This window comes from Microtus pennsylvanicus, chromosome 14 (genome assembly GCF_037038515.1).
Source record: "Microtus pennsylvanicus isolate mMicPen1 chromosome 14, mMicPen1.hap1, whole genome shotgun sequence".
Classification (NCBI taxonomy): Eukaryota; Metazoa; Chordata; class Mammalia; order Rodentia; family Cricetidae; genus Microtus; species Microtus pennsylvanicus.
In genome coordinates this window covers 42,652,913-42,680,000 of record NC_134592.1, presented here as the reverse complement: position 1 = coordinate 42,680,000, position 27,088 = coordinate 42,652,913, and the positions used below count along the sequence as shown (strand labels likewise).

The following is a 27,088-nucleotide window of genomic DNA, read 5'->3' as shown; positions in this document are numbered from 1 at the left end:
CTAAAATGAAGAACTATGCAAAAAAGAGCAGCCAGGCCTGCCATTCCAGCTGCCTGCAAATCTGAGACAGGAGGATTGCGGTTTCAAGACCTGCCTTGGTTTCAGAGCAAGTTCAAAGCCATTCTGGACAACTACCTGAGACCTTGTCTCAAAATAAAAGAAATCCAAGGAGTCCTGAGATTCGAGTCCTGTGGCAGAGCACTTGCCTAGCTAGCTTCAAGAGGCTATAGGGTGAGTCCCAAGAAAATGGAGGGGGGTGGCAAACTGTATACAACCCAACAGCTCCTCAGACTTCACATGTAGATTTACACACACTAGTCCGTCTTAAATCTTCCACAGTGTTCCACATTGCTAAGCACTGGTTTCATTAAGTAGCAATCACTTGAGAATTGTTGTTGCAGGACTTCCATCATGTTGAAATGCCATTATTTGTAAACCTTTCTCTATGAGCGCATAAGGGCAGGGGCCATATTTATAGACTAAGTTCTCGGTAAAAATCCAGAGAACGAGTGGATGATGGTCATAACTCCTATGTATGATGTACCTTAATGTATTTTCTCCTTTTAAATAATTTTCCTTTGCCCAAGCCACCATCCATTACTGCTTTCTACTCATTCAAGAAGGGTGTCTTGTTTGGTGTATCTTGATGTTATGTTTAGTAATCGCTCATAGCTCCTGTCTTCTCTCTGTTCCCCGAGGGCCAAGGTTATAGTGTGGCTTCCCACTGCTGTGCACAGAGACCGTCACTGAGCAGGTGGGGATGTTCACTGCAGGGAGAGAAGAGCGTTTGCTGAACTGTGGGATTTGTAGTCCCAGGAGCCACACTTTAAGTCTCTGGGTAGCTTTGGGTTTCCGTTAGACAAAAAGGAAAAAGAAATGTGTGTGTATGTGTATGTGTCTGTGTCTGTGTGTGTGTGTGTGTGTGTGTGTGTGTCATTTCAGAAAAGACATAATTCCAAACAATTTGGTTATTTCTCAAAAACTAATGACAAATTTAAAACTCTAAGTCATAAGAGGAGCAAATGGATCTGAGTTCAGACGGTGATTCCGCCAATCTCTCTGCCCATCTCTGGATACTCATATGACCTCTTCTGGCTCTAGTTTCTTATTCAGAACAGTGATTCTGTTTGCCTTTTAGAGTGCTCTGTACTTATTCCTGACACAATTTGGAAGAAGCAAAGTTTGTCACAACAAAAGCTAAGATGTTTGCGCACAATTAGAAATGTTTTGTTTCTGGAAAATAACGGAGACTGTGTGGCATACACAGAGACGAATGGGATCCTTTGCGGCCTTAGTGCCTCACCCCCATGGGCCTTTCTTTTTGGAGTTAGCTAGAAATACCCACAAGTCCTTGTTGAAAGCTGTTGACCCCTGCTCCACAGGGCATTATGGGTTCTCTTGACTTGGCTAGTTTTCCAGGAACAATTTTTTTCCTTATCACTTCTTTATAGAGCTATTTGCATGCAAAATTTGAATGTTTAAATTAATTTGCATAATGAAGCTGCACCTGGAGGCTATCTCTTTCTTGCAGATTGCTTTGGCAGACATAGAAATGTAAAATAAGCCATCTGCATTGAAGTAGAAATGTCGTCAATTTTGTTTTAAAAGAAAAAAAGTAGAAGAAAGTTCTCAGATTTGTTTCTCCCTTTATAGCCCCCTCTCCGAAGAGAAGCCGTCACCCTTGTGAACAGCCTCAGTATGTGCGAGTGTCCCCGAATTGAGTTCTTCCAGCAGAAGTTTAAGGAAGAGATGAAAAATCCAGCCGAGTATGACCTCCTCAAATACGGTAATACACACAGGGCTTCTGAAGTCGTGAGTCCCTCACCTTCTCAGTCTCTTCTGGGTCATCTTCATTCTTAATTTTATTGGAGAGATTCTGTCCAAATCGTTGTATGTTATTCTCCCCAACATAGCAGCACGCTTCTCGCAGGCTAGCTGCGCTGTCAGCTAAGGCTCAGTGTCCTCTGTGTAAATGACGATCCGCTGACACTGAGGAAGACAAGAGATCTCATCCAGCTTCCATAAGCCTTGCAGAGTCGGTGTTTGGTCAGATTGTGTTGCATCCTAAGAATGAACTCAAAAGCATGAACATGTATTTCTTCACACCAGCTCCACAGGAAAGAGAAAGGAATTGGCGTGTGTATGTGAGCTAATCAGATAAAATAGTCAGGAAGGTTGGACTTCATTGATCTGAGTCATCCTACTAAGGTGGCGGTAAGAAAACCTGATTGATTTACCGTCAGCAGGAGACAAGTTGTGAGGCGTGTGGATTAGCCGTTGCTCTATAGGAGGCAAGCTGCATGATGATGTATTCGGTTACTAAACGTTATCCTTGCAGTCAGTGCCGTCAAAGTGCACCATGTGGCATGGCGCAGTTGAAGAAAATAGGCACTCCAAGATGAAATTTAAGGTCTTTGTGGCAGCAAGCAGGCCCAGACTCTCTGATGGACTGAACCCCGAACAGCAGTACAGAAGCATAGTTATTGATTATTACACAAGGTTGTTTCAGGGTAAAGTATTTCCTCATACCAAGGTCGCTAATCTAATCTATATGTCTCACTAAAAAAAAGTGTCACATGCCCCCATGACACTAGTCCTTTGTGCAATACACAATAATACAGGAGCCTCGGGTGTGCCAGAGGCAATGCCCCTTCAGCAAAAAAAAAAAAAAAAAGGAAAAAAGAAAGTTATGCCCTGGCAATGCTGAAGCATGAATGGGAAGCTCATACATATATGGTGGTTCTGTTGACCTTGTCCATATTGGGTTTCATGGTCTAAGTGGATGAAGATGACTGACCAGGTCTCTTCCTCAGGAGGGAACCAGATCTCATTACAGATGGTTGTGAGCCACTATGTGATTGCTGGGAATTGAATTCAGGACCTTTGGAAGAGCAGGCAGTGCTCTTAACCACTGAGTCATATCTCCAGCCCAGTAATTCTACAAATCATGGGAAACAATCACTGTTTTCTACAAGGATTCTTTACTGTTTACCACAGTGATTCCCAAGGTCAAAGTACTTCTAGGAACAGTTATTCATTCTTATGTCTATCCCAGAAACAGAAACTGCCAAATTCCTACAACACAGTGTAAGTACAAGAACCAACTTGCAAGACACGTATGGGAGAGTTTACTTACAGGCTGGGAGAAAAGGCCCGCTTGTCATGCCCTCTCCTGCCCTCCCCCCATCACTCCCCAGAAGAAGGGGTCTGAAGAAAGACCAAGGCCCTCCCCATTATATCCAGCCCAAGCAAGGTATCCATCCAAAGAGAATGGGTTCCAAAAAGTCAGTACACGCAGTAGGGACAAATCCTGGTGCCACTGCCAGTGGCCCCCACCTATTCTTTCATCCCTCAGTCACCAAACTGGCTGGGCATTGGATAGGCAGAACTTTGCTTTGTGCTCAGGCAGGGGCGCCTGCTGTGATAGGATGTGTAGCGGGGGAGTAGAATGCCTGCCTGGCATGCTGGCCTGCCTGAAGCTGTGGGTTTAAGTGCTGGTACAGCAGCGCTCATGCACTTACTGAGTCTTTGAGAACAGCACCCCAGGTCCCAGACGACAGTTGTGCTGGAATTCACTACAAACTGTAAACTGCGTGATTTACAGTCCTTCGAGTAGATAAATGTCATCAGAAAAGTCAGCTGATGGCTAACTCAATTACTCTTTACTTGAAATAAACTCTGATACTTTGAAATCTTTCTTTCTCATTCCCATTACTAGGAAAAGCCTCAACTTCACTGTGACTTAATACTCCCAAAATGCATTTTCTAAAGCAGCCTCTTGTAGTAATAAGGAGCGGGGCCGCCGCCCATATTACTACAGCCTCTCCTGATTTACATTTTATATCCTGTGTTTGGTGAAAACAAAGAAACGGGGGCTGGAGAGATGGCTTAGTGGCTGCTCTGCCAGAGGACCAGAGCTCAGGTCTGGCATCCACATTGGGTGGTTCATAATCACCTTGTAATTCCAGTTGTATGTAATCCAACACCCTCTTCTGGAACATATGATGCACTCGTGTACAAACCCACACACAGACACATACATACACACATAAATAAAAACAATATTGAAAAAATCATTTATTTATATGTAACGATTAGACATTTTTCAACTTTTATTGACTTATAGGAATTCTTAGTTATTCAGCAAATTTCAAGAATCTCAAAAATCCATGAGAAAAGAAATGTCCTTCCATTCAGTAGATATGTATTTAGTACCCTTAGATCTCAGGAGGAGAAAACAAGATGTTTCAGCAGGTACATGAGTTCAATCCCTGGAACCTGCATGATAAAAGGAGAGAACACACACACACCAGAGGCATTGCTAAATCTTTGTGTTCATACCTACTTTCTTTATAGTTTTATTTGTTTATTTCTTCCCATTCTATAGCCCAGTGGCCTGTATGTAGCTGCAATTCAGTATGCATCTAAGCTCGGCTGCATTGGGAGAGTCCTGCTTCTTTGTGAGCCACCGTGCCCAGCACTTACGTCTTTGTCCACTGCAATCACAGTGCTCCTTTTATGGCCAGCTCATTTATTCAACAGATACGTCCTAGCTCCTAGCTGAATCAAGTTGTGAGCTGTGTACTATATAGTAGCAAGCAAGATCGTCATGGCCTCTGCCTTTACAGAATGCTTGAGCTCAACAAAGATTACATTGGAAATTTGTTAAGGTCATATTTGTTAAATTATGTCCATGTTTTCATATTTAGGCACCATCCTCATTGCGAAGGTTTTCCTCGGCCAGAGCGTTCAGGCTCGTGAACAGGAGCCCATCAGTAAAGCCAACTATCCCATGGTTAACTCAGTGTTCATGCCTCAGAGACATTTGCTAAGTATGTCTGCCAAAAAGAAAAATGTGTGGTTTTATACTTCTCAGTGCAAACATGTCTACTTAACACATCAGTTTATAACAGAGCTAATGGTCTATATTAGCCACCTAACAAGACCTATAAACTTTTCTATGAAAACCTACCTCTGGATACTAATGGTTTTTCTGTTACTCACATCAATAAGGTGTGTGTGTGTGTGTGTGTGTGATTATTTCACCAATTTTCATTATTATTTGTGGGAGGGTTATATGTATGTATGTATGTATGATGTATGTATGTATATATGCCCACCTACACACTCAACTTTCAGTATCTGGGGAATTAGTTCTAGAGTATGCACACAGACACACAGACACACACTACCTATAGATATCAAACTTCATAGATTATCAAATCCATATCAAATAGCATAGTATGTATATGTTACCTACACAGTCTTCCTGGATATATTACACCATCTCAATATTGCTTTAATACCTAATACAGTATAAATGAAATGCTGCAAATCATGGCTGTATTTATCATTCCAGGAATAAATGACAAGAAAAAAATCTCTACATGTTTACTACAGACATTGTTCTTTAAAAAAATCAATAAAAGTTCTTCTCTGCAGTTTTTGAACGCATGGTTGCAGAAGCCATGCAGATGGAGGTTTTTATGTGTGAGTGTGTGCAAGTGCATTCATATAAATGTATGTAGGTATTAGTTTTCAAATGATAAAAAGGAACCTTTAATAGAGGTCTCCGAGCCTCTGCGGTCATTTATTCACTGGCTGGATGCTAAGCATGAGCACCAGCTGTGGGTAAAGGCTGTCATCACTCTGACCTTCATGTTGGGCACAGGAGGATTCCTGTAACACCTCAATTTTATAGCTGCGGGAAACTAGTAGTAAGGTTTTGCTGTTACTTCTTCATCTGTACTAGAGTAAAAAGGTTTGCTGTATTCTGAACGTTTGTCTTGTTTGATTTTTTTTTTTTTACTCTAGATTCTATCATAGGACAGAGACATTGCAATTGCCGCTACCGGCAGTTCAAGTGGTTTGTCTTTGACCATGACCTTGTTTTGCCAGAGTACATCGTTGATTTTGAGTATATCACAATGGTATGCATTGCACATTTTTTAAAAACAGAGATTCCTTAGCTGGGGGTTGAATCCAGTAATGTTATGCTAAGCTTGTATTATATATGCCTATTCATGCTTGTGTGCCTGAGAGTGTATGTGTGTATGCGTATGTACAATGACTGTTCTGTGAAGGACTGACTTTTTAAAGCGTGTTATTATGATGCCTGAATACTTTCATTGTGTGAGCATATTATAGGAGTATTGTACAGTTATAGCATCACTGGGAAAGATGCCTATAGAATAAAAATGAGAAACCTCCTCCTTCACCTCCCACTCCTTCTTTTACCAATGCATCCACCTAATGGTTCTGTGAGTTTATTTTCAATCCTTTTCCATTGACACAGATGACAACGCACACAGCCTAAGCTAGTAGAATAAAGCTCCAAGCCTTGCATTTCACAATACATTGCAAACATATTTTGTTTCATATATGTATAATTTCTTCTTTCTGTGGCTGTATACAATTCAGTAAAACTCTGATTTAAATTCTCCTGTATTGATAACAAGTATAAGTTGTATGTGGTTTTAGCTATTTAAAATATTTGAGTGAATATTACTATTTACGTATCTTTATACGACTATAGAAGTTCATTGCAAGAGAGAGTTACTGAGAAAAATAGAAAGTCAACAGAATTATACATTTAATTTTTGGCATTGCCCCATTTCCTCCACAAAGGTTTGACCATTTTACATGTTTCCCCAAAGTGTGACAGGCCCTGTTTTTTGCATCCTTGCCAGCATGGTACACTATCATTTTTTCCATTTTCTTAAGCAAAATGAAGAATATTTCAAACTTCACATGCTTAAAATTATTCACACTGTTGCAAGTCACCTGTTAAATTCTTGAATCAGTTCTGTTCTATGACGCTGTTGCTTCCATACTGATTTTTACAATTATATATTATGGGACATTAATGCTTCATTTTATAGTGCAAATAGTTTCTGTTGTCTTTTAACTTTACCAAAAAGTTAACATTTTAACTAGTAATTTGTGAATATCACACATTTTGGTTCTCTTAATCTTCCCCAGTGTGGATTCTGAATTTTATATCCTTTTTCAAAGGTCTTATAAAAAAATCCCTCTTTCCTCGGTGCTTATTCAGTTTATTTTAAAACTTTTGGCTTTTGAAATGTTACCTAGAAACTGCCTTAAATTGTGTGATTTGAAGACCTAGTCCACTTGTTTTCTTCAATGGATACTGTCTACTCAGTGTCTTTTTGATGTGTTTTGAAATTCTATCTCTCATCCAAACCATTTTAAAATTTGAGGAACCTATGTTAAACTTTGCTCTGTTCCATTGATTGATTTATCTCACTTTGGACTCTAACCACATTTGTTTTGGTTAAATACAACTTGATCATGTGTTTTAATATGCCATAGGATAATTTTTCTTGCCCCATCTTTCAAGAACTTTTCTTATCTATTCTTGAACCGTTTGGTTCCTCAGAAAAATTAGAATCAGCTTATCAGTTTTTATTTAAAACACCTTTTGAAAAAATTCTTGACCATTTTTTCCTCAAACTCTAAATTAGTTTTATCAGCTCTGTTTTAAGATTTGATTAAAATTTTAATGAGTCTGAAACTTCATTTAGGATGAACTAGTTGTGTGTGTGTGTGTGTGTGGTGTGTGTGTGTGTGTGCATGTGTGTGGTTATGTGATTTGTGTGTTTGTGTTTGTATGCACAAGTGTGTATGTATACGTTTGTGTGTATGTGTTAGTTGTGTGATATGTGTGTTGGTTGTGTGATATATATGTGCATAAATGTATGTGTTTGTCTGTGTGTGTTGGTTGTATGATATGTGTATATGTGTGTACACAGTGTGTATTACACATTTGTATGTGTCCGTTGTGTGTGTGTTGGTTGTGTAATATGTGTGTGTGTGTGTTTGTGTCTGTGCATGCATGTGTGTATGTGTTTGTGTGTAAGTGTCTTGGTTGTGCAATATATGTGTGTGGTATGTGCACATAAATGTGTGTGCATGCTGGGGGTCAATGTAGGTCATCATCAGGCGTCTTCTTCTATTGAGTCTCGTTAATAGAAGAGCAACCTTGTTGCTCTATCTCTCATAGAACCAGAAGCTCTCTCACCACTGGCTAGGCAGGCTAGCTAGCAAGTTCAGGGGATAGCCCAGCCTCCGTCCCTCCGTGCTGGGGTTACAGGCACACACAGTCATGCTGGGCTTCTTACACAAGGGCTGGGGATTCTAGCTCAGGCTCTTGTGCTTGTACAGCAAGTGCTCTTGCCCTCTGTACTCTTTCCCTACCCTGAATTAATTATTTCGAATCATTATCTTCTTGTCTAGAAACATGATGACTTGCTTCATTCAAATTGAGAAGACTTTCTTCTGTCTTTAATATATTGTGTTAAATATAATTCTGGGCATTTTATATTTTTCACTGCTCTCATAAGGGGATTCTGCCAGTCAAGCACACAGAAATGCAGACAAATTATAAGCAGTAGTTCATTTAACTCACATGGCAAAGATTCCAAGAGGAGTTAATCCAGACACAGTGCCAGCAAGACGCGGTGCTTGCTGTTCAGCGCCTGATGAGCTCTGTACGAGCTGGATTTTGTTTCTGCTTCTGGAGAGTTCTCTTCTCTTAGTTCCTTTGATTATTTCTTCTTTTCAGTTCTCTGCTAAGTCTTCTGAAATCCACATCGGAGAAGGGGCTCTGAATTCATGTTTAAAAGATGTGGAGATGACTTGCTTTTCTCTCATATTGTACCTCTTAATTCCTTGCTCTGGAATTCTTTCTCAGTACAAACTTCCAGGCTGACAATTAATCTGCTGTTATAGTCATTTGGCTTTCTAATATTTATTAAGTATTTTTATTTTAGTAGTTGTTTATATATTTATTAAAGTATTTATGCTATTGTTTTCTATAGTGTCTTATTACTTTATTATAGATTCCAATTCTGCTAAGTTTAAAAAATATATTATGTTTAATTATTTTGCTTTCTTCTAGAGTCAGGACCATTTGTTTGTATAGCTCTTACTCATTCATTCACAATTCTTGCTATAATTGCTTACCCAATAACTACAGAGAGTAGCTTCCTGTTTTATTGATTTATTTATTCCAAACATTACAGTTCTTAAATATTATCACTGCATATGTTTCAGCCTAGAAGTTACATTTCTGCTCTTCCCTGCCATGTCCATCCCTTCTGCTTCATGCCTGATCATGTCTAGACCCATGTTTGTGTTCTATGTCATTATTTTATATTTATCCTTTTCCAGTTTTAAGAAATCTTTATGGGTGAGAATGGACACACCCGTGCTTATCTGATAGTCTTGTTGTATGCTTATATATTTATTAGAGTGATTTTTATTATCCTGGATATTTTAGCATACCTGCAAAAGTCAATTCTTTCCTGTACAGCAACTGAATTTTCAACATTTGAAATATTTTTTAGGTCAAAGTTCATTCTTTATTTTCTACATTAAACACTGTTATTCTAGAAGAAGGCAAAAAATATTCTGAAGGATTAGTATTCTCGCAGGAGTTGAAATTTGATGAAGAGGTTATGAAGATGGAGCCCAAGATTAAACCCCGCCCAAAAATCATTACTTTGGATGATAAGACAATAATTTCCCTTGCTAAGACTAACATTTACAGCCATATTGTGGTGAGTATTGTGAGAAAAAAATGGAAAAAGGAAACTTGAATTTGAAGTTTGAATCTAGTACGTGGAGTCTAAATTTACTAAGTTACTCTGTGATGTTGCCAGGAATCACATAACTTGATTGAAAAGTGCCCAGCCCCCTTTCTGTGTAGACTAGACCAGTATTCTCCAGCAGTCACGGAGAGTCATTTTAAGTTTTCCAGTGCTTTGCCACAGCTTTGTTAAGGCAAAACTCATTTTAATGATACATTTTGTTTAACCCAAATATATAAAATATTTCAACATGCAATCATTATTAAAATTCATTAAGGAGACATATTATTATTAAGTCTTAATTTTGGAGTGTATTTTCTACCAATTTCATGTCTTAATTAAGTCCAGCCATCTATTGGGTGTTCAGTAGCCACTTGAAGTAACTTTCCAGGTGGCAAGTAATTTTATTCTGAATGACCAACAATCTCGCTGTGAATGATTTAGGTAAAAGCAAAAAGTTTCTAATCAGTGTCTAGTATTAATCAACGGGTATAGGAAAGCTTTGTTTTTACATACGAGTCAGCAGAATTTGATTGGCAGTTAGAATAAACATGGCTAGACTTTTGCACTGCACGAGCCTGTCGTTTCTAGGGCCTCTAGCAAGCCTCACTATAACAGTGAGGGAGCCTAGACATGTCTTTCCTGCCCTTTCTGTGCATGTGGCAATACGATAAAAGAAATTCAGAGAGCATTTCTTCCTTTTAAGGACTACTGTCGTTATGACATTAAAAAACAAAAGAAAATTTACAAAAATAAAATAAAAATATACCCTTATATCATATCTTATGACACTGGATTTTATATTCTCTTATGGACATCCAAGAGCTAAGATTAGAGTTGTCAGCTGTAAACCTGACTCTTAGGTTCATTTCTTCACCTGTAATTTGTTCAGAATTAGTTACATCTAAAGCGGCGGATTAACTGTTAGTTACTTGTTCTAGCCAGATTTCTGTTGTTTTGACAAATGCCCAGACCAAAAGCAGCTTGAGGAGGAAGGGATTTATTTCCTCTTAGGGCTTTACTGTCTATCATGAAGGAAGTCACAGCAGGAACCTGGAGGCAGGAGCTGATGCAGAAGCCGTGGAGGTGTGCTGCTTACAAGCTTGCTCTCCATGGCTTGCTTAGCTTGCTCTCCTAGACCACCCAGAACCAATAACCCAGGGCAGCCTCCCCTGGCCTGAATGGGAGACCCACCCACATCAATAATTCATCAAGAAAATACTTCATAGACTTGCCCATAGGCCTGTGTTGGAGGCGTTTTTTTATCTGAGGTTCCTCCCTCCAGAGAACACTAGCTTTTGTTAAGTTGACAAAACCTAACCTGGACAGTATTGAAAATAAATAAATGGTTCTCTCCACCTCAACAACACTAGTTAATTTAGTGAATAGATGTATAAACAGTGTAGGAAGGCGGGAATCCTGCACGAGCTTTGTAGAGACGAGTTTGATATGGCCTTCATAAGAACATGAGAAATCTACTTGTTTATAGCTGTCCGACAGAGAGTGGGAACGTGGTTTTAAAAGATGCTAGTATCTTTCAGAAACACTGAGAACTTCAGTCTAATTCAGATACAGGGTTATGAGGGGGGAAGATGTGTGTGTGTGTGTGTGTGTGTGTGTGTGTGTGTGTGTGTGTGTGTGTTGGAATTCAAGGAAGATTTATGAAGCCAAGGCAGGAAACCTCCAAGAGGTTAGAGCCATATTGTAGGTTGGCTTTTGAAAGTCAAATTCAAACGTTTTTATAATTCAAGGAACAGAATCTCACTTCTAAAGATTCTAACTTTGGTGTCTTAGGGGTGATCTTAAGGGCACAGTCAGGCATGTGGTGTGAAGATCCAGTAGGAACTGTAGCCATGGTCCAAGGAGGAGTCAGTACAAGGCATTGGCATGGGTGAAGGTCTGGACAGCTGGCTTGAGCAATATTTCTATAGTCAAATATATATGGAAAAGAAGGAGAGGGTAATCAATACATAGTGAAACTCTTAAGCCAAGTAAGCCTTACAGAGAAGATGAGTTCCATTTGGGATATACAAATGTGACGGGCATCTGTATGCACTATCGTGGATTTCCAGAATTGTCTGCACAACCTAGGCTTTTCCCCCAATTTAGCCAACTTAGAATACTCTGAGAACTGAGTTGTTTCTCCCCGAGAGGAACTCAGTTGTCTCTGCAGCACAGATGATTACAGTGTGTGACCATGGCTGGCAGTACACACCCGAATTTATCCCACAATGCCACTGTGACTGCTAGGGTCCCTTAGTTGTTCCATGCATTTCCTTGTGCCATTTTCTTTTACTTTGTAGTCTACCCACAAATACCTCTTCACTTGGCACCATCCATAACTGGGTTTTGAAGACAGAGAAGCATGTATCGTTATAGTACTTCTAAACAAAAACCCTCAATAACATTCATTTTGTTTATCTGAGGAGGAGATGTGCAGGGAACGTCTGGGCCATCTTCTGATCTTAGATGACCTCTCATCTCCTTCTTTGACATTCTGTCCTGTTTCAAGACTCTTAGATTTTCCTTTTTTGGTCCAATGGCTCCCTTGCCATCTCTTTCCTGTGAGGTTTTCTGCCTGATGTCTCCAGTCAGGAGAGCCTCCACTGCACACTGGCTACCTGATAAGCAGATCCTCCCTAATAAATACCGTAATCAAAATATTTATTCGTGAAAAAGAATTTCTGCTAATTGTTAACAAACTTAGACCAAGTAGTAAGTCACGTTAGTTACCTGCCAGGCCCATTGATGGTGTTATAAGCTATTTTTAGCTTTGAGCATCACACAGCATATTCCCTCACTGTATTAGCATCCTCTGGGTGTTATTCAAAACAGCTGTAATCCCATTTTGCATTATTGTAGATGATTTAATTATTCTACACTTGATCTTATCCAAAAGACCAAGAAGCAATGATATCTATTCTAAATATATTAGATACTAACACCTAGATTATGTCACAGAAAGTGATGTATTTTATTTTTTAATTTACATTTTATTTTGCCTCAGACTCTGAATCTGCACGGGAACAGCTTGAGTAAACTGAGAGATCTTTCCAAGTTAACTGGACTTCGAAAACTGAACATTAGCTTTAACGAATTCACCTGCTTAGATGACGTGTATCATTTGGTAAGAGCTGCCCTTTTGGAATGTAAACACAAAATCAAATGCCTAGAAGCAGGATGAGGGACCGAGGGGGAGAGGAAATGTAGGTCAAAGGAGAGAACTTTCAGATATAAGACAAACAGGTTCTGGGAGCTAATGTACAGCACAGGTGGTCGCTGTGTTAATTAGATAGCCTTATTATTTATTTCATTATTGACTATAAAATAAAATGAAGATGCATTAAAATAAACCATGCAAACGTGTGACTGGGAGCACTCTCAAAGGAGAGCTTGCTTGTAAGCAGCCCGCACAGAAAGAGAGGAGACTAGCTACCTAAGGCCAAAGCCCCTCCATCTTGTACCCCTGCCTGGATCCACCCTTACATGGTCGTACTGTCAACCAAGCGTGCATTGTTCCCTTAATAGTTTGGCTTTTCTGTTTTAGGGAGAGTGTGCTTTATTGTTGGCAGCCAGTTATTTCTAATAGTTTGCCGTTATTTCAGAGGCAGTGCACAGTCTAGAAGAGCAGGAAACACGTTATCACCCCCATGTGAAATCTCATCTTGCCATTATTCCTTCTGGGTCCCTCTCAAAGATTTCTGTATCGTTCCCCATTGTTTACCTGGAGAAATTTGGGTTCTAAGAACATGCGGCAATAAGTGTCGTCCTTGCTGCTGTCTGTTGCGTTGTTGCTAGCAACTAAGTTACATCTTAGTGTAAAGTTTAGGATTATTAGAACTATTGACACACTAAGTATGCAGTTATGAAAAATAATTTTGGATAATACGTAATTAAATGTGAAAATTCTAAAAGCATACAAAAAGATAGGAAAATATATGTTTGAAAATAGCAAAAATAATTTTCAGTTTTTTCTAGCAATAGATTTATAAATGCTTTCCAGTTTTCTTCCTTTTATTGATTTTTTTATTTTTTCAAATTTTCAATAAATAATGTGTTAATTTTATTATTGGACAATCATTTGTAGCTGTCTAATTTTCTTAATATGGTGGTGAGAATCAATTAGGTCCTTGTACACACTATGTAAATACTCTATCACTAACCCATCATTTTACTTTTTATTCCAGACAGGTTTTCAGCAAGTTCCCATGTTAGCCTTGAATTCTTTCTGTAGAGCAGACAGGCTTTGAACTTCTCATCCTCCTGCTTTGCCCTCTTAAGCAGCAGGGATCACGGGCCTATTCCATGAGGCCCAGCTTTAGAAAACCATGTGCCTCAAAAACAGAAAAGGATAGAATAAAATTAAATTTCTGTCTCTAAGGATGTACTCTGTGAGGGAAGTCATTTCAAAATTATAAGCAGAAGTCTGAATGTAAAGACATATTTGTGTGGGGGGGTAACAAGTTGCCATGCAAGTCACTGTGCAAAAAAAAGACCCTGCGGTTCTGTGTTCAGAGAGATGGGAAACCTATGCTGTAGTCTCTTAGGAGTATTGGCTTTGTGTGAATGTTTGATGGTAATCCACCATTGTCAAAGCCATAATCTAACTGAATAACTTGCCTACAATTTGTCTTCCTCTGCATTTATAATGTGCCCTGGGGTCCTTCAAGTTTAAGAGTAAAGTCTGAACTGAGAAAGACTTACTGTTGTTACCCCATGGCAGTGTGACTCCTGTGGAGGTCTTCTGTGAGCACTGTAAGAAAACATATGATGTGTTTGAAGAAACAGAGAAAAGCACTTGGTAAATACACACTCCTATTTCTATGTGCCGCAGTATAACCTTGAATATTTGGACGCCAGCCACAACCATGTGATAACTCTGGAGGGCTTCCGAGGCCTGATGAAACTGAAGCATTTAGACCTGAGCTGGAACCAGCTGAAGAAGACGTGTGATGAGATCAATGTGCTGTGCAAACATACCACGAGCCTCCTCACCCTTGACATCCAGCACAACCCCTGGCAGAAGGTATGTGACAGGCACCGTTAGAAAAGCAGATGCTCTCGTTTGGAGCCATTCTCCCTGCCTTGCTGCCCAACAGGGGCCCAAAATAGGCAAGGCACCCCGGTTTTTTGTGCTCCTTTTAAAGTCCTTCATAAGTAAGGGTAGGGTGGTCACCTAACGAATTGAAAGTGATGTCATGACAGATCTCTTGGAACCTGTGATAGTTTGAACATTTTATTGCTCTAAGAGTGATTAATGTCATAGCCGTTTGTGAACTCCTGGAGGACTCCTATGTCAGTGTGTTAGAATGCTTTTGTATGACACACAGGAGCCAAGAATGATCTGATATAGTGAGGGAAGAATACTATTAAGAAGGTAACCGTATTTTACAATGTGCCCTAAACTCTGGACAATAAACATATAAGGTTATTTTGCTATTTCCATTATTTATTCTCTTTTAAATATAGCAATCATATCCCTGATAAACCTGAATTATAAAATCATTCTCTATCATAGAAAGGAAATTTGAACATTATTATTATTCATATTATACATTTAAGGTTATCTCCAAGTATTTTAAATGAGCCCAAATTTATAATTTTAAAGATCTTCATTGCTTCTAAAATATAGAGAGCCAAACACTGCAGTTGAGAGGCAGAAGCAGGAGGATTGTGAGTTCAAGGCTAGCCTATGGTCAGTAGTGAGACCCCCATCTCAAGAATAAATAACTAAATGGCATTTGCAAGGCTATGTTTATTGTTTAAAATGTACTAGCAAAATTATCATTTCCATTAAATGGATCATATTACTAAATTTACATCATTGAAATTTTTCTTTTAAGCTAAGTAAAACTGAACAATGTTTTTCTTTGGCTAAAGCAGACTTCTGAATGGTCACTAACTCCCCATAGGCAAGTTGGCCATCAAAGGCACGAGATCCACACTGAGTCCAGCACGGAACTCACTGGCCAAGTGTCTGCTCAATAAGCAGGAATCGCCACACAGTTTCCATCCATCATCCTTTCCACCAAGCCCCTTTCCAACAGCTCCTGGGACCTCCCTCCCAGAGCAGGAGACCCACACCCTGAGAGCCAGACAGGTTTATGCTTACAGGATTTATCTCCAACTATTATTTAAAGAATTAAATTGTCCTAAGTTTTATAAGTATGCAGTAAGAAGAGAGATGTACAGATTTCAATTATATGGAAAAGAAGGCTACTTTCCCATGGCATAATACATGTGATATTTTATGCAAATTAACTTCTTGATATTTTTTTCCCAAGCCAGCCACATTGAGGCTGAGTGTTATTGGCAGACTAAAGACGCTTACACACTTAGACGGAATCCTCATCTCTGAAGAAGAAACCAGAGAAGCTCTGAAGTTCATTAATGGAACAAAGATTACTCAGGTTGGAGTCAGTAGGTTACTATTCTTTGTGTTAGGTGCAACATACAAATAATACTTTGGGGACTTATTTTCTTTCATTAAGCTTGACATTTTCTCCTAACATATCAATAAAAATTCAACATACAGTGATCTTACCACTTGACCATGTTTCTACCTCAGCGTACCCCCACCATACGCCCCCATATAAATGCCAGAAGGCTTTCTGAATCACCTTGGAACAGCCCCATATGCCACTCCCCTCCCCCAATATCTCCAGGATAACTATTTTCTGGTCGCATAAACTTTCTAGAGGCTGCATGAAAATAAACAGTGTGTGTGTGCTTAGTAAGCTTAAAGGGCTTTGGGAAAGCAGTTAGCACAGTATCTACTTAGTATCAGTATTATGCGTAACTGGCTGGAAAAAAACATAACCTGTTAGCCTGTAAGGGAAAAAATGCCTACATTTTACAGATAAAGAATCCTGCCCTCTGGGTGTTGGGGATGTAGATTAGCGACAGAACATTTCCTCAGCTTGGGGTAGACACTAGGCTTGATCCCCACCATCCCAAAAATGCTCTATCTCTTTTGCCTATTTTTTGTGGGAAACTTGATGTGAATTCCTTAAACAACGCAACAATTAGTTTGGAATCTACTCAAATGAAGCAAAGAAAACTTTTGTTGATAAAATTATGATTAATGCATTGAGAAAGACTTAAAGATTTTCACCAATAGAAATCAAAGACTACTAAAAATTTTAAAATGTGATATTGGCCCAGAATTAGAAGATAGACCAACAAGTTAGAATGAAGAACCAGTAGAAACTCAGACCTCTGGGAGAACTTGACAGACAATACACCCACCCACCTTTGCAGACCAAAGACTCAGTAGAAAGTGCTAGGGCATAAATGCATTACAACTTTGCTGCAAAAGGCAAAACCAGCAATGTTTTAGAAGAAAATATACTTATGATTTACTCTTATGACCATAGATTAAGAAGTTATTCATAAGGAAGGGAAAAAAAACAGGCATAACCATGAAAGATGGGGTTTGTTCTCAATAAAACTGACACAAACTTTTCTTAAAGCTTGCTAGAAGGGAAGAAAAACAGACAGGTAAGATGCCAGGGAAGAAGATTTCAGCACAAGTACCAAAATACAGTCTCTATCAATATCCAGAACACGTACAGAAAAAAAAAAACCAATCAATTGATGGAGCGGGGGAGAAAGGAGGGGGTTTGAAAAGGCATTTTTTCTGGATAGGATATCAGAACAGTCAATTAATTTAGAAAAAGATGATTTACCATATCATTATTCAAAAATGAAGGTTCAAATAACAATCTGTCAATTATCCTTAATCTTTCAGATTGATGAAAATTTTAAGTTTCAGCTAGAATATGAAGTAGCAATTATAATTATTGCAATCACTTTGGACAAATTGTTTGAATCCTCACCCCTCTCTTCACTTCCCGCCTCTCTCTCTCTCTCTCTCTCTCTCTCTCTCTCTCTCTCTCTCTCTCTCTCTCTCACACACACACACACACACACACACACACACATACACACACACACACACACACTTCCCTATCCCAGCAGTTTTGCTTGGGATCATATTCTCTGAAGAAACCCTTGTGTATGTACAGGAGCCACAAGGGTCACCACCCTGGCAGTGTTCTCAGTAACAAAAGCTTGAGACGAAACATCAATGTTCATGGTCAGCAGAGCCAGTAAGAGAGTGCTATACAAAGCTAGAGGTGTAACTCAGTTAATACTCAAGTGCTTGCCTAATATGCAAGAAGCCTTGGGTTCAATCCTCAGCACCTGCATAAACTGGGCGTGGTGCGCACATCTGTATCTCCAGCACTTGGGAGGTGGAGGCATCAGAAGTTTAAGGTCATCTTAAACTACTTAGAAAGTTCAAGGACATGCTGGACTACAGGAGACCTTGTCTGGAAAAGAGATTGAGGAAGGGAGAGAGAAGTAGTCACAAAGAAGGAACTTGCAGGCTACTAACTACAAATGAACTCCAGCTAAATGGTGAAACAGAGATGAATCTCGTGTGTTGGAAAGGAGCAATGCAGCAGAATACACACTGTTGGTTCCCGATGGTTCAAACGATGTAAGGCTTAATGATGCGCTGTGTATAAACAAACTGGACCAGAGAGAAGAAAGCCAGTGAATGGTAGACAGAAATGTTGCGGTGGGGATCGTTTCTAAAGAGTGGCCGGGAAGTGGCTTGGAATGGAACTTGCATGACAGTGGTACTGTTCTAGACCACAATCAGCCTCAAGAGGCCATGAGATGGACTGAGGAGTACAAGCTGTCTTGGAGGTACCTGTTATCTTACAATGCCTCAAGACGTTTGCAAAGCAAAAACTGCAAGTTCAGACTTGATCTGGATTTGGAAGGTGTTTTAAGGGATAGGAAACGTTTTAAAGTTGTTCATTGGGTTCTTCATCTTCCCTGGGAAACAACTTCTTAGCTGTCTGTAAATGCACACGAGTGTGCTCCTACGTCATTCACCATATTTTCTGTTTTATTAGCTAACTCTCTTACAGCATACCAGTTCCGAAGAGGAAAGACCTCGGATGCTTAGTATCTGGCCTTCCGCCAAAATTCTGACACAGATTTCAAAGTTAGGACCACATATTCATCTGACTGGGAACTGGCACTTGAAGGTAACGGCTTATTCTACTGAACCTTATATCATCTTATTTAAGCTGGTCTATGTATTCAACATCGGCACAAACAGACTAGGAACAAAAATTTAAGGAATAAAGTAAAATGGGAGCAAAGACTTCAGATGGACCTTGTTTGCAAACGTCAAGTGTACAATGCACTGTGTTTACATATAGTCGTGATATGATAATTTAGACCCTCAGAACTCATTTTTCTTGAAAAGTTGCAACTTTGTGCCCTTACACTTTTTCCCCACAGCCTCCCATCTTCATCCCCAGAAAGCACTAGTCTTCTCTCTGCCTCCATGAGTTTGGCTATTTAGATTCCAATCTAATTGAAATCACAGTGTTTAACATAAAACACAGGGCTATCATATGAAATAACATACCTTAAATATTTATCATTTTAATGGTTAAGTATGCTTTTAAAAAGTTAGGAAAACATAAAAGGCAATTTATCATTTTTAAGGTAATAAATGTACTGCATGTATATATGTATTTCATGTAGAAAACATGAAATGCTAGGGCCAAGTCTAGATAAATGTTACAGGGAGCTTGTCTTCAACTGTGGTTATCATGGAATTGGAGGTTTAGGATAAAGGTTGGTTATAAACTGAAGAGTAGATTTTTTTACTCAGGTTTAGCCAACTTAATGCTCAGAGACAGAGATCAAGCCAACATTTTAATGACAAGGAAGCAGGAATTTTGGCAAGAGAATTGGGAGTTATCCAGGGCTCATCCAGGGACAAGTCGCAGCCCCAACAGCTTCTTGCTTCGTAAGGCCACCTGGCCACATCAGAGTCCTTTCTAGTCCAGACATGAAGGACAGCAATGAAGCCAATCAGACTCTTGAAAATGGGGAATGTTGGTGACATTTTTATCATGTAATGTATGTTGATACTGGGCTGCAGTGCAGATTCAGTGACAGTCTTGGTGGTGCCGAGTTCTTGAATCAGAATGACGCTTTAAGTGTGTTCCAAGTGAGCTGAGATGACCAGGTTGTTGTACCTACCACTAACAATGGACCAAGTGAGGCTGAGGTAGCCAGGTTGTTATATCTACCACTAAAACTGGACCAAGCTGGAAAGGAGTGTGCCCTGAGGCAAAGTGGCTCTGCAGCTAAGACTGTCCCCAAAGGGGACCAATGTCCTAGGAGCTGCAGTGGAACCCAACTGCCACATCACTGTGTCCTTAACACAATGAACATCCCTATTAGAATCTTTTTAAGCTTCAACTTTCTTGTAAACTAAGAGTTTCCAGTTCCTAAATGAATTCTAGCATTTCCTTGTCACATGTGGGCTGTTTTGTTAGCGTTTTAAATCTAATAATTTTGAACTTGTTTGCAAGATTCAGAAGTAACATGTAATATGAATTATTGTATAGATAACTGCCTTAAATTTAGATGGACAACATCTCTTTGAAATCACAAATCTAGAAAAATTGGAGAATTTGAAATGGGCATCATTCAGCAATAACAATCTCTCCAAAATGGAAGGCTTGGAGTCCTGTGTCAACCTGGAGGAGCTCACGTTAGATGGCAACTGCATCTCAAAAATAGAAGGTGAGGTGGAGGCTTGGTAAGAATCATCAAGTCTCAGTGACTCAGTAACGCTAAAGACAGAATTTCCAAAGGGGAAGATATCTAGAGAGACTTGAGGAAGGCCTGCATCAGGGTCTTCTGAGTATCTCCTGACAGTACTGCTGATGAACTTCTCAGCATGAGGAGCCTCGGGACTCTTCCCTAGGCCTCTTTCCTCTCCTAGTGCAGGGGACTGCCATCTATTACCGGATCAAGTGAGTAGACGCAAGGTGGCCAATCACATCTGTAGCACTGAAGGAATGCATGGACGGGGCTTACCTTGGAGAAGATCAACCTGTCCCCTACGTTTTGTAAGATAAGGAATTAAGGTTATATTTAGAAATGTAAATGTGAGGGCTGGAGAGATGGCTCAGCGGTTAAGAGCATTGCCTGCTCTTCCAGAGGTCCTGAGTTCAATTCCCAGCAACCACATGGTGGCTCACAGCCATCTGTAAGGAGATCTGGTGCCCCTTCTGGTGTGCAGGTGTACATGGAAGGAATGTTGTATACATAATAAATAAATAAATATTTTAAAAAAAGAAATGTAAATGCAAGCAAAAGTGAAAATTATACTTCCTGGAAATTAACAATGGAAAATCTGTACACATTTGACTTCACTTACAAACAATTACTCTGCTTTAACAAGGCCTCGGTCATAATGAAATGAGTATATTCTGACTACTTTGAGTATAATATAAAAACATTTATCTTATACCAGAGAGTAAAACAAAATTCCCTTCCTCAACAGAGTATCCTAGATTCTTCAGATCACTTTAGTCTGTGCTTGTCTGTGGCTAAAAAGCCTGGCATTTAGATGACATGTTCTGAAATATACTAAACTCAATACTCTGTGACTGTCTCGGCTTCTCTCCTGACCCTCACTTGAGACTTTAGTGGCAAGAAATTGAAAGAAATCTTCTGTGACCTGCTAAAAACCGTCTCTAGTCTCCCTTTCTAAAAAACCATTCTATTTAATTCCATAGCCCCTTAGGAGTAGGTTTGACGTGCCCTTTGTATGGATGGGAAATGGAGGCATGCTTATGTCATTTACCTATAGCCCTGTGTGATGCAGTTGAAGCCCACTATGACTCCAGAGTTCTTCCCTGTCTGCCCGGTGTGTGGTGACACATGCCAGCAATCCCAGCACTCAGGTATCTGAGTCCGCAGATATAAACTGCGATTTTGAGGCCAGGCTGAACTACATATCGAAACCTTGTCTTTGGAAAAAAACAAAACAAAACAGGGGTGGGGGCCCAGCTTTCCACAGCTCTCTCCTGCCTTCATCTTTCTCCACTGCCTGCAGTACAGGGTAAACATTACAGTTAGAGCCTGCTGGGAGCAGCCAGCTTCTAAGTTTCATTCTAAAACTAATTTTAAGCATGGAATATGAGAACTGGGCCAAATGATTTTCACTGATACAGCCAATTCCATAATTTCCAGAGTCTCTTGCTCTGGTTTCTAGTCTTTGGTGTTCTAATCTGAGAGCTGGCAGCTATTTTATCTTTATTTTTTGAAGGAGAAATTGTTGCCTACAAAGAGCCTTTCTTTAGCACCTAGGAAAAATGAATCTACTTAGAAATTCAGAATCAGAATTTGATGCGTGAATGGGACTTTCTGCATGCAGCTGTGTCCTTCTGGAACACAGAGGAAGAAATGATGGAATAGGTTATTGCCATGTTCCTTAAAGTTGCTTAAATTCACGAGCAGAAGCCCCGGTGCAGTGGCTAGCTTGTTGTGTGTGACACTAACCTGCTGTCTGAACCGCTCCTTGACTTTCCTGATGTTCTAGGCATCGCCAGGCTGACCAAACTAAGTCGCCTCAGCATGAACAACAACCTGCTCACCGGCTTGGAAAAGCACACTTTCGACAACATGCTGCATCTCCACTCCCTTTCTCTCGAGAACAACAGGATCACATCTCTGAGTGCTTTACAAAAGATGTTCACCCTGATAGAGCTGTACATAAGCAACAACTACATAGCTGTGAACCAGGAGATCTACAACTTAAAGGTGACCGCCTGGGCTAACAAGTCTCCGCCTCTAAAAGCCTGTGCTGTTTGTGTATGCTTTGTACTGAGCAGGCTAGGAAGAAGAAAGCTCAAATATCAAGGTTTATTGAAATACGTTTGCATTCATTTAACGCAAATACCCAAAGGACACCAGTATGACAGCAACCTGGTAGATTTATTGGGTGACTTCTTACCAACATATTTTAATTGTGCAAAAGACTTTGCTTCATTATGACATTGTCATGGCACCTACAGTTTGCCCTGATCATATTTGTCCCCCTTTATTGCGCTCCCTTCCCTCCTGCCCCTCCTCCTTTTCCTCTCCCCACCCCTAATACTCCTTTCCCTTCTACTTTCCCCACTAACTCTGTATATGAACAAAAGCACACAGTGCTTGTCTTCCTGAGGCTATATTATTTTCCCTGAACACAGTAATCCACAGTTGCTGCAATTGGCATGCATTTGTTCTTCTTTATGGCTGAATACTACATAATACTTACACACCACCTTTTCTTTATCTGTTTATCCATTGACGGGAGCAGGAGCTAATTCTGTAACTTAGCTGCCATGACTCCTGCTGCAACAAGCATGCATGTTCAGGTGTCTGCATAATTTCCATGGTGACTAGAATAATTTACATCACTGTCGATCACATATAAGAGTGTCTCTCTCCTTGCATCACTGTCAATGGTTTTTTTTTAATTTTTTATTTTTTAAATCTTTTTTTTATTGAGAAAATGAGAAAGAAAAAACAAGTTTCCACCTCTTCCCAGCCTCCCATTTCCCTCACCCTCCTCCCACCCTTCTCCCCCTCCTCCCACCCTTCTCTCCTCCCCCCACTCCTTTCCCCCTCCCTCTCCAGTCCAAAGAGCAGTCAGGGTTCCCTGCCCTGTGGTAAGTCCTAGGTCCTCCCCCTCTGTCCATATCTAGGAAGGTGAACATCCAAACTGGCTAGGCTCCCACAAAGCCAGCACATTACGTAGGATCAAAACCCCTTGCCATTGTCCTTGGCGTCTCATCAGCTCTCATTGTTCGCCATGTTCAGAGAGTCCAGTTTTATCCCATGCTTTTTCAGTCACAGTCCAGCTGGCCTTGGTGAGCTCCCAATAGATCAGCTCCACTGTCTCAGTGGGTGGGTGCACCCCTCGTGGTCCCAACTTCTTTTTTTTTTTTTTTTTTTTTGGGATCTTCTTTTTTTTTTTCTTTTTTTTTTCTTTTTTATTTTTTTTTTAAATTTATTCATTTATTAAAGATCTCTGTCTCTTCCCCGCCACCGCCTCCCATTTCCCTCCCCCTCCCCCAATTAAGTCTCCCCCTAAGCCCGAAAAGCAATCAGGGTTCCCTGTCCTGTGGGAAGTCCAAGGAACCCCCACCTCCATCCAGGTCTAGTAAGTTGAGCATCCAAACTGCCTAGGCTCCCACAAAGCCAGTGCGTGCAGTAGGATCAGAAACCCATTGCCATTGTTCTTGAGTTCTCAGTAGTCCTCATTGTCCGCTATGTTCAGAGAGTCCGGTTTTATCCCAGGCTTTTCCAGACCCAGGCCAGCTGGCCTTGGTGAGCTCCCAATAGAACATCCCCATTGTCTCAATGTGTGGGTGCACCCCTCGCGGTCCTGAGTTCCATGCTCGTGCTCTCTCTCTTTCTGCTCCTGATTTGGACCTTGAGATTTCAGTCCTGTGCTCCAATTTAGGTCTCTGTCTCTGTCTCCTTTCATCGCTTGCTGAAGGTTAATATTCAGGAGGATGCCTATATGTTTTTCTTTGGGTTCTCCTTATTTAGCTTCTCTAGGATCACTAATTATAAGCTCAATGTCCTTGGTTTATGGCTAGAAACCAAATATGAGTGAGTACATCCCATGTTCCTCTTTTTGGGTCTGGCTTACCTCACTCAGGATAGTGTTTTCTATTTCCATCCATTTGTATGCAAAATTCATGAAGTCCTTGTTTTTTATTGCTGAGTAGTACTCTAATATGTATAAATTCCATACTTTCTTCATCCATTCTTCCATTGAAGGGCATCTAGGTTGTTTCCAGGTTCTGGCTATCACAAACAATGCTGCTATGAACATTGTAGAGCATATACTTTTGTTGTATGATAAGGCCTCTCTTGGGTATATTCCCAAGAGTGGTATTGCTGGGTCCAGGGGTAAGTTGATCCCGAATTTCCTGAGAAACCGCCATACTGCCTTCCAAAGTGGTTGCACAAGTTTGCATTCCCACCAGCAATGGATGAGTGTACCCCTTTCTCCACAACCTCTCCAACAAAGGCTATCATTGGTATTTTTGATTTTAGCCATTCTGACAGGTGTAAGATGGTATCTTAAAGTTGTCTTGATTTGCATTTCCCTGATCGCTAAGGAAGTTGAGCATGACCTTAAGTGTCTTTTGGCCATTTGAAGTTCTTCTGTTGAGAATTCTCTGTTCAGCTCAATACCCCATTTTATAATTGGGTTGATTAGCCTTTTACGATCTAGTTTCCTGAGTTCTTTATATATTTTGGAGATCAGACCTTTGTCAGTTGCGGGGTTGGTGAAGATCTTCTCCCAGTTGGTGGGTTGCCTTTGTGTCTTAGTGACAGTGTCCTTTGCTTTACAGAAGCTTCTCAATCTCAGGAGGTCCCATTTATTCAATGAGGTCCTTAATGTCTGTGCTGCTGGGGTTATACGTAAGAAGTGGTCTCCTGTGCCCATGTGTTGTAGAGTACTTCCCACTTTCTCTTCTATCAGGTTTACTGTGTTCATACTGATATTGAGGTCTTTAATCCATTTGGACTTGAGTTTTGTGCACGGTGATAGATATGGATCTATTTTCATTCTTCTACAGGTTGACATCCAGTTTTGCCAGCACAATTTGTTGAAGATGCTCTCTTTTTTCCATTGTATACTTTTAGCTCCTTTATCGAAAATCAGGTGTTCATAGGTTTGTGGGTTAATGTCAGGGTCTTCTATTCGATTCCATTGGTCGACTTCTCTGTTTTTATGCCAATACCAAGCTGTTTTCAATACTGTAGCTCTGTAGTAGAGTTTGAAGTCAGGGATGGTAATGCCTCCAGACGATCCTTTGTTGTATAAGATTGTTTTGGCTATCCTGGGTTTTTTGTTTTTCCATATAAAGTTGATTATTGTCTTCTCCAGATCTGTGAAGAATTTTGATGGGATTTTGATGGGGATTGCATTGAATCTATAGATTGCTTTTGGTAGAATTGCCATTTTTACTATGTTGATCCTCCCAATCCAGGAGCAAGGAAGATCTTTCCATTTTCTGGTGTCCTCTTCAATTTCTTTCTTCAAAGACTTAAAGTTCTTGTCAAATAGATCTTTCACATCCTTGGTCAGAGTTACCCCAAGATATTTTATGCTATTTGTGACTATCGTGAAAGGTGATGCTTCTCTAATTTCCCTCTCTGTTTCCTTATCCTTAGTGTATAGGAAGGCCACTGATTTTTTGGAGTTGATCTTGTATCCTGCCACATTACTAAAGGTGTTTATCAGCTGTAGGAGTTCTTTGGTAGAGTTTTTGGGGTCACTTATGTATACTATCATATCATCTGCAAATAACGAGAGCTTAACTTCTTCTTTTCCGATATGAATCCCCTTGATCCCTTTATGTTGTCTTATTGCTATTGCTAGAACTTCAAGCACTATATTGAAGAGGTATGGAGAGAGTGGACAGCCTTGTCGTGTTCCTGATTTTAGTGGGATGGCTTTGAGTTTTTCTCCATTTAATTTAATGTTAGCTGACGGCTTGCTGTAAATAGCTTTTATTATATTTAGGTATGATCCTTGTATCCCTAATCTCTCCAAGACTTTTATCATAAAGGGGTGTTGAATTTTGTCAAATGCTTTTTCAGCATCTAATGAAATGATCATATGGTTTTTTTCTTTCAGTTTATTTATATGGTGGATTACATTGATAGATTTGCGTATGTTGAACCAGCCCTGCATCTCTGGGATGAAGCCTACTTGATCATAATGGATAATTTTTCTAATGTGTTCTTGGATTCGGTTTGCCAGTATTTTATTGAGAATTTTTGCATCGATATTCATGAGTGAGATCGGCCTGTAATTTTCTTTCTTGGTTGGGTCTTTGTGTGGTTTTGGTATCAGGGTAACTGTAGCTTCATAAAAGGAATTTGGCAATGACTCTTCTGTTTCTATATTGTGAAATACATTAAGGAGTATAGGTATTAGCTCTTCTTGGAAGTTCTGGTAGAATTCTGCATTGAAACCATCTGGTCCTGGGCTTTTTTTGGAAGGTAGATTTTTGATAACGGTTTCTAGCTCTTCGCGACTAACAGGTCTATTTAGATCGTTCACCTGGTCTTGGTTTAGCTTTGGTATGTGGTACTTATCTAAAAAAATGTCCATTTCTTTTGTATTTTCTAGTTTTGTGGCATACAGGCTTTTGTAGTAAGATCTAATGAGTCTCTGAATTTCCTCTGTGTCTGTGGTTATGTCCCCCTTTTCATTTCTGATCTTATTTATTTGCGTGATCTCTCTCTGTCGTTTAATTAGTTTGGATAGGGGTTTGTCGATCTTGTTGATTTTCTCCAAGAACCAACTTTTTGTTTCATTGATTCTTTGGACTGTTTTCTGCGTTTCTATTTTGTTGATTTCCGCCCTCAGTTTGATTATTTCCAGTCTTCTACTCCTCCTGGGCGCATCTGCTTCTTTTTCTTCTAAAGCTTTCAGGTGTGCTGTTAAGTCTCCAATGTATGCTTTCTCTGTTTTCTTTAAGTGGGCACTTAGTGCTATGAACTTTCCTCTTAGCACTGCTTTCATGGTGTCCCATAGGTTTGAGTATGTTGTCCCTTTATTTTCATTAAAT

The 27,088-nt window shown here is 40.0% G+C and overlaps 1 protein-coding gene across 2 annotated transcripts in view; it reads left to right on the top strand.

Annotated features, from left to right (window-relative positions):
• The window catches only part of Lrrc9 (leucine rich repeat containing 9), a 92,233-nt gene that overhangs the window by 26,743 nt on the left and 38,402 nt on the right, over window positions 1–27,088 (top strand). Inside the window, exons 13-22 of one of the 2 annotated variants that reach the window (XM_075948098.1) lie at window positions 1,654–1,786; window positions 4,710–4,832; window positions 5,815–5,930; window positions 9,369–9,581; window positions 12,619–12,738; window positions 14,446–14,637; window positions 15,896–16,021; window positions 18,539–18,673; window positions 20,057–20,234; window positions 22,042–22,262. In XM_075948098.1, the coding sequence (XP_075804213.1) occupies window positions 1,654–1,786; window positions 4,710–4,832; window positions 5,815–5,930; window positions 9,369–9,581; window positions 12,619–12,738; window positions 14,446–14,637; window positions 15,896–16,021; window positions 18,539–18,673; window positions 20,057–20,234; window positions 22,042–22,262 (1,557 nt within the window). Of the gene's footprint in view, window positions 1–1,653; window positions 1,787–4,709; window positions 4,833–5,814; window positions 5,931–9,368; window positions 9,582–12,618; window positions 12,739–14,445; window positions 14,638–15,895; window positions 16,022–18,538; window positions 18,674–20,056; window positions 20,235–22,041; window positions 22,263–27,088 lie in introns of those variants that run through there. The other variant, XM_075948099.1, reaches the window with a different exon arrangement.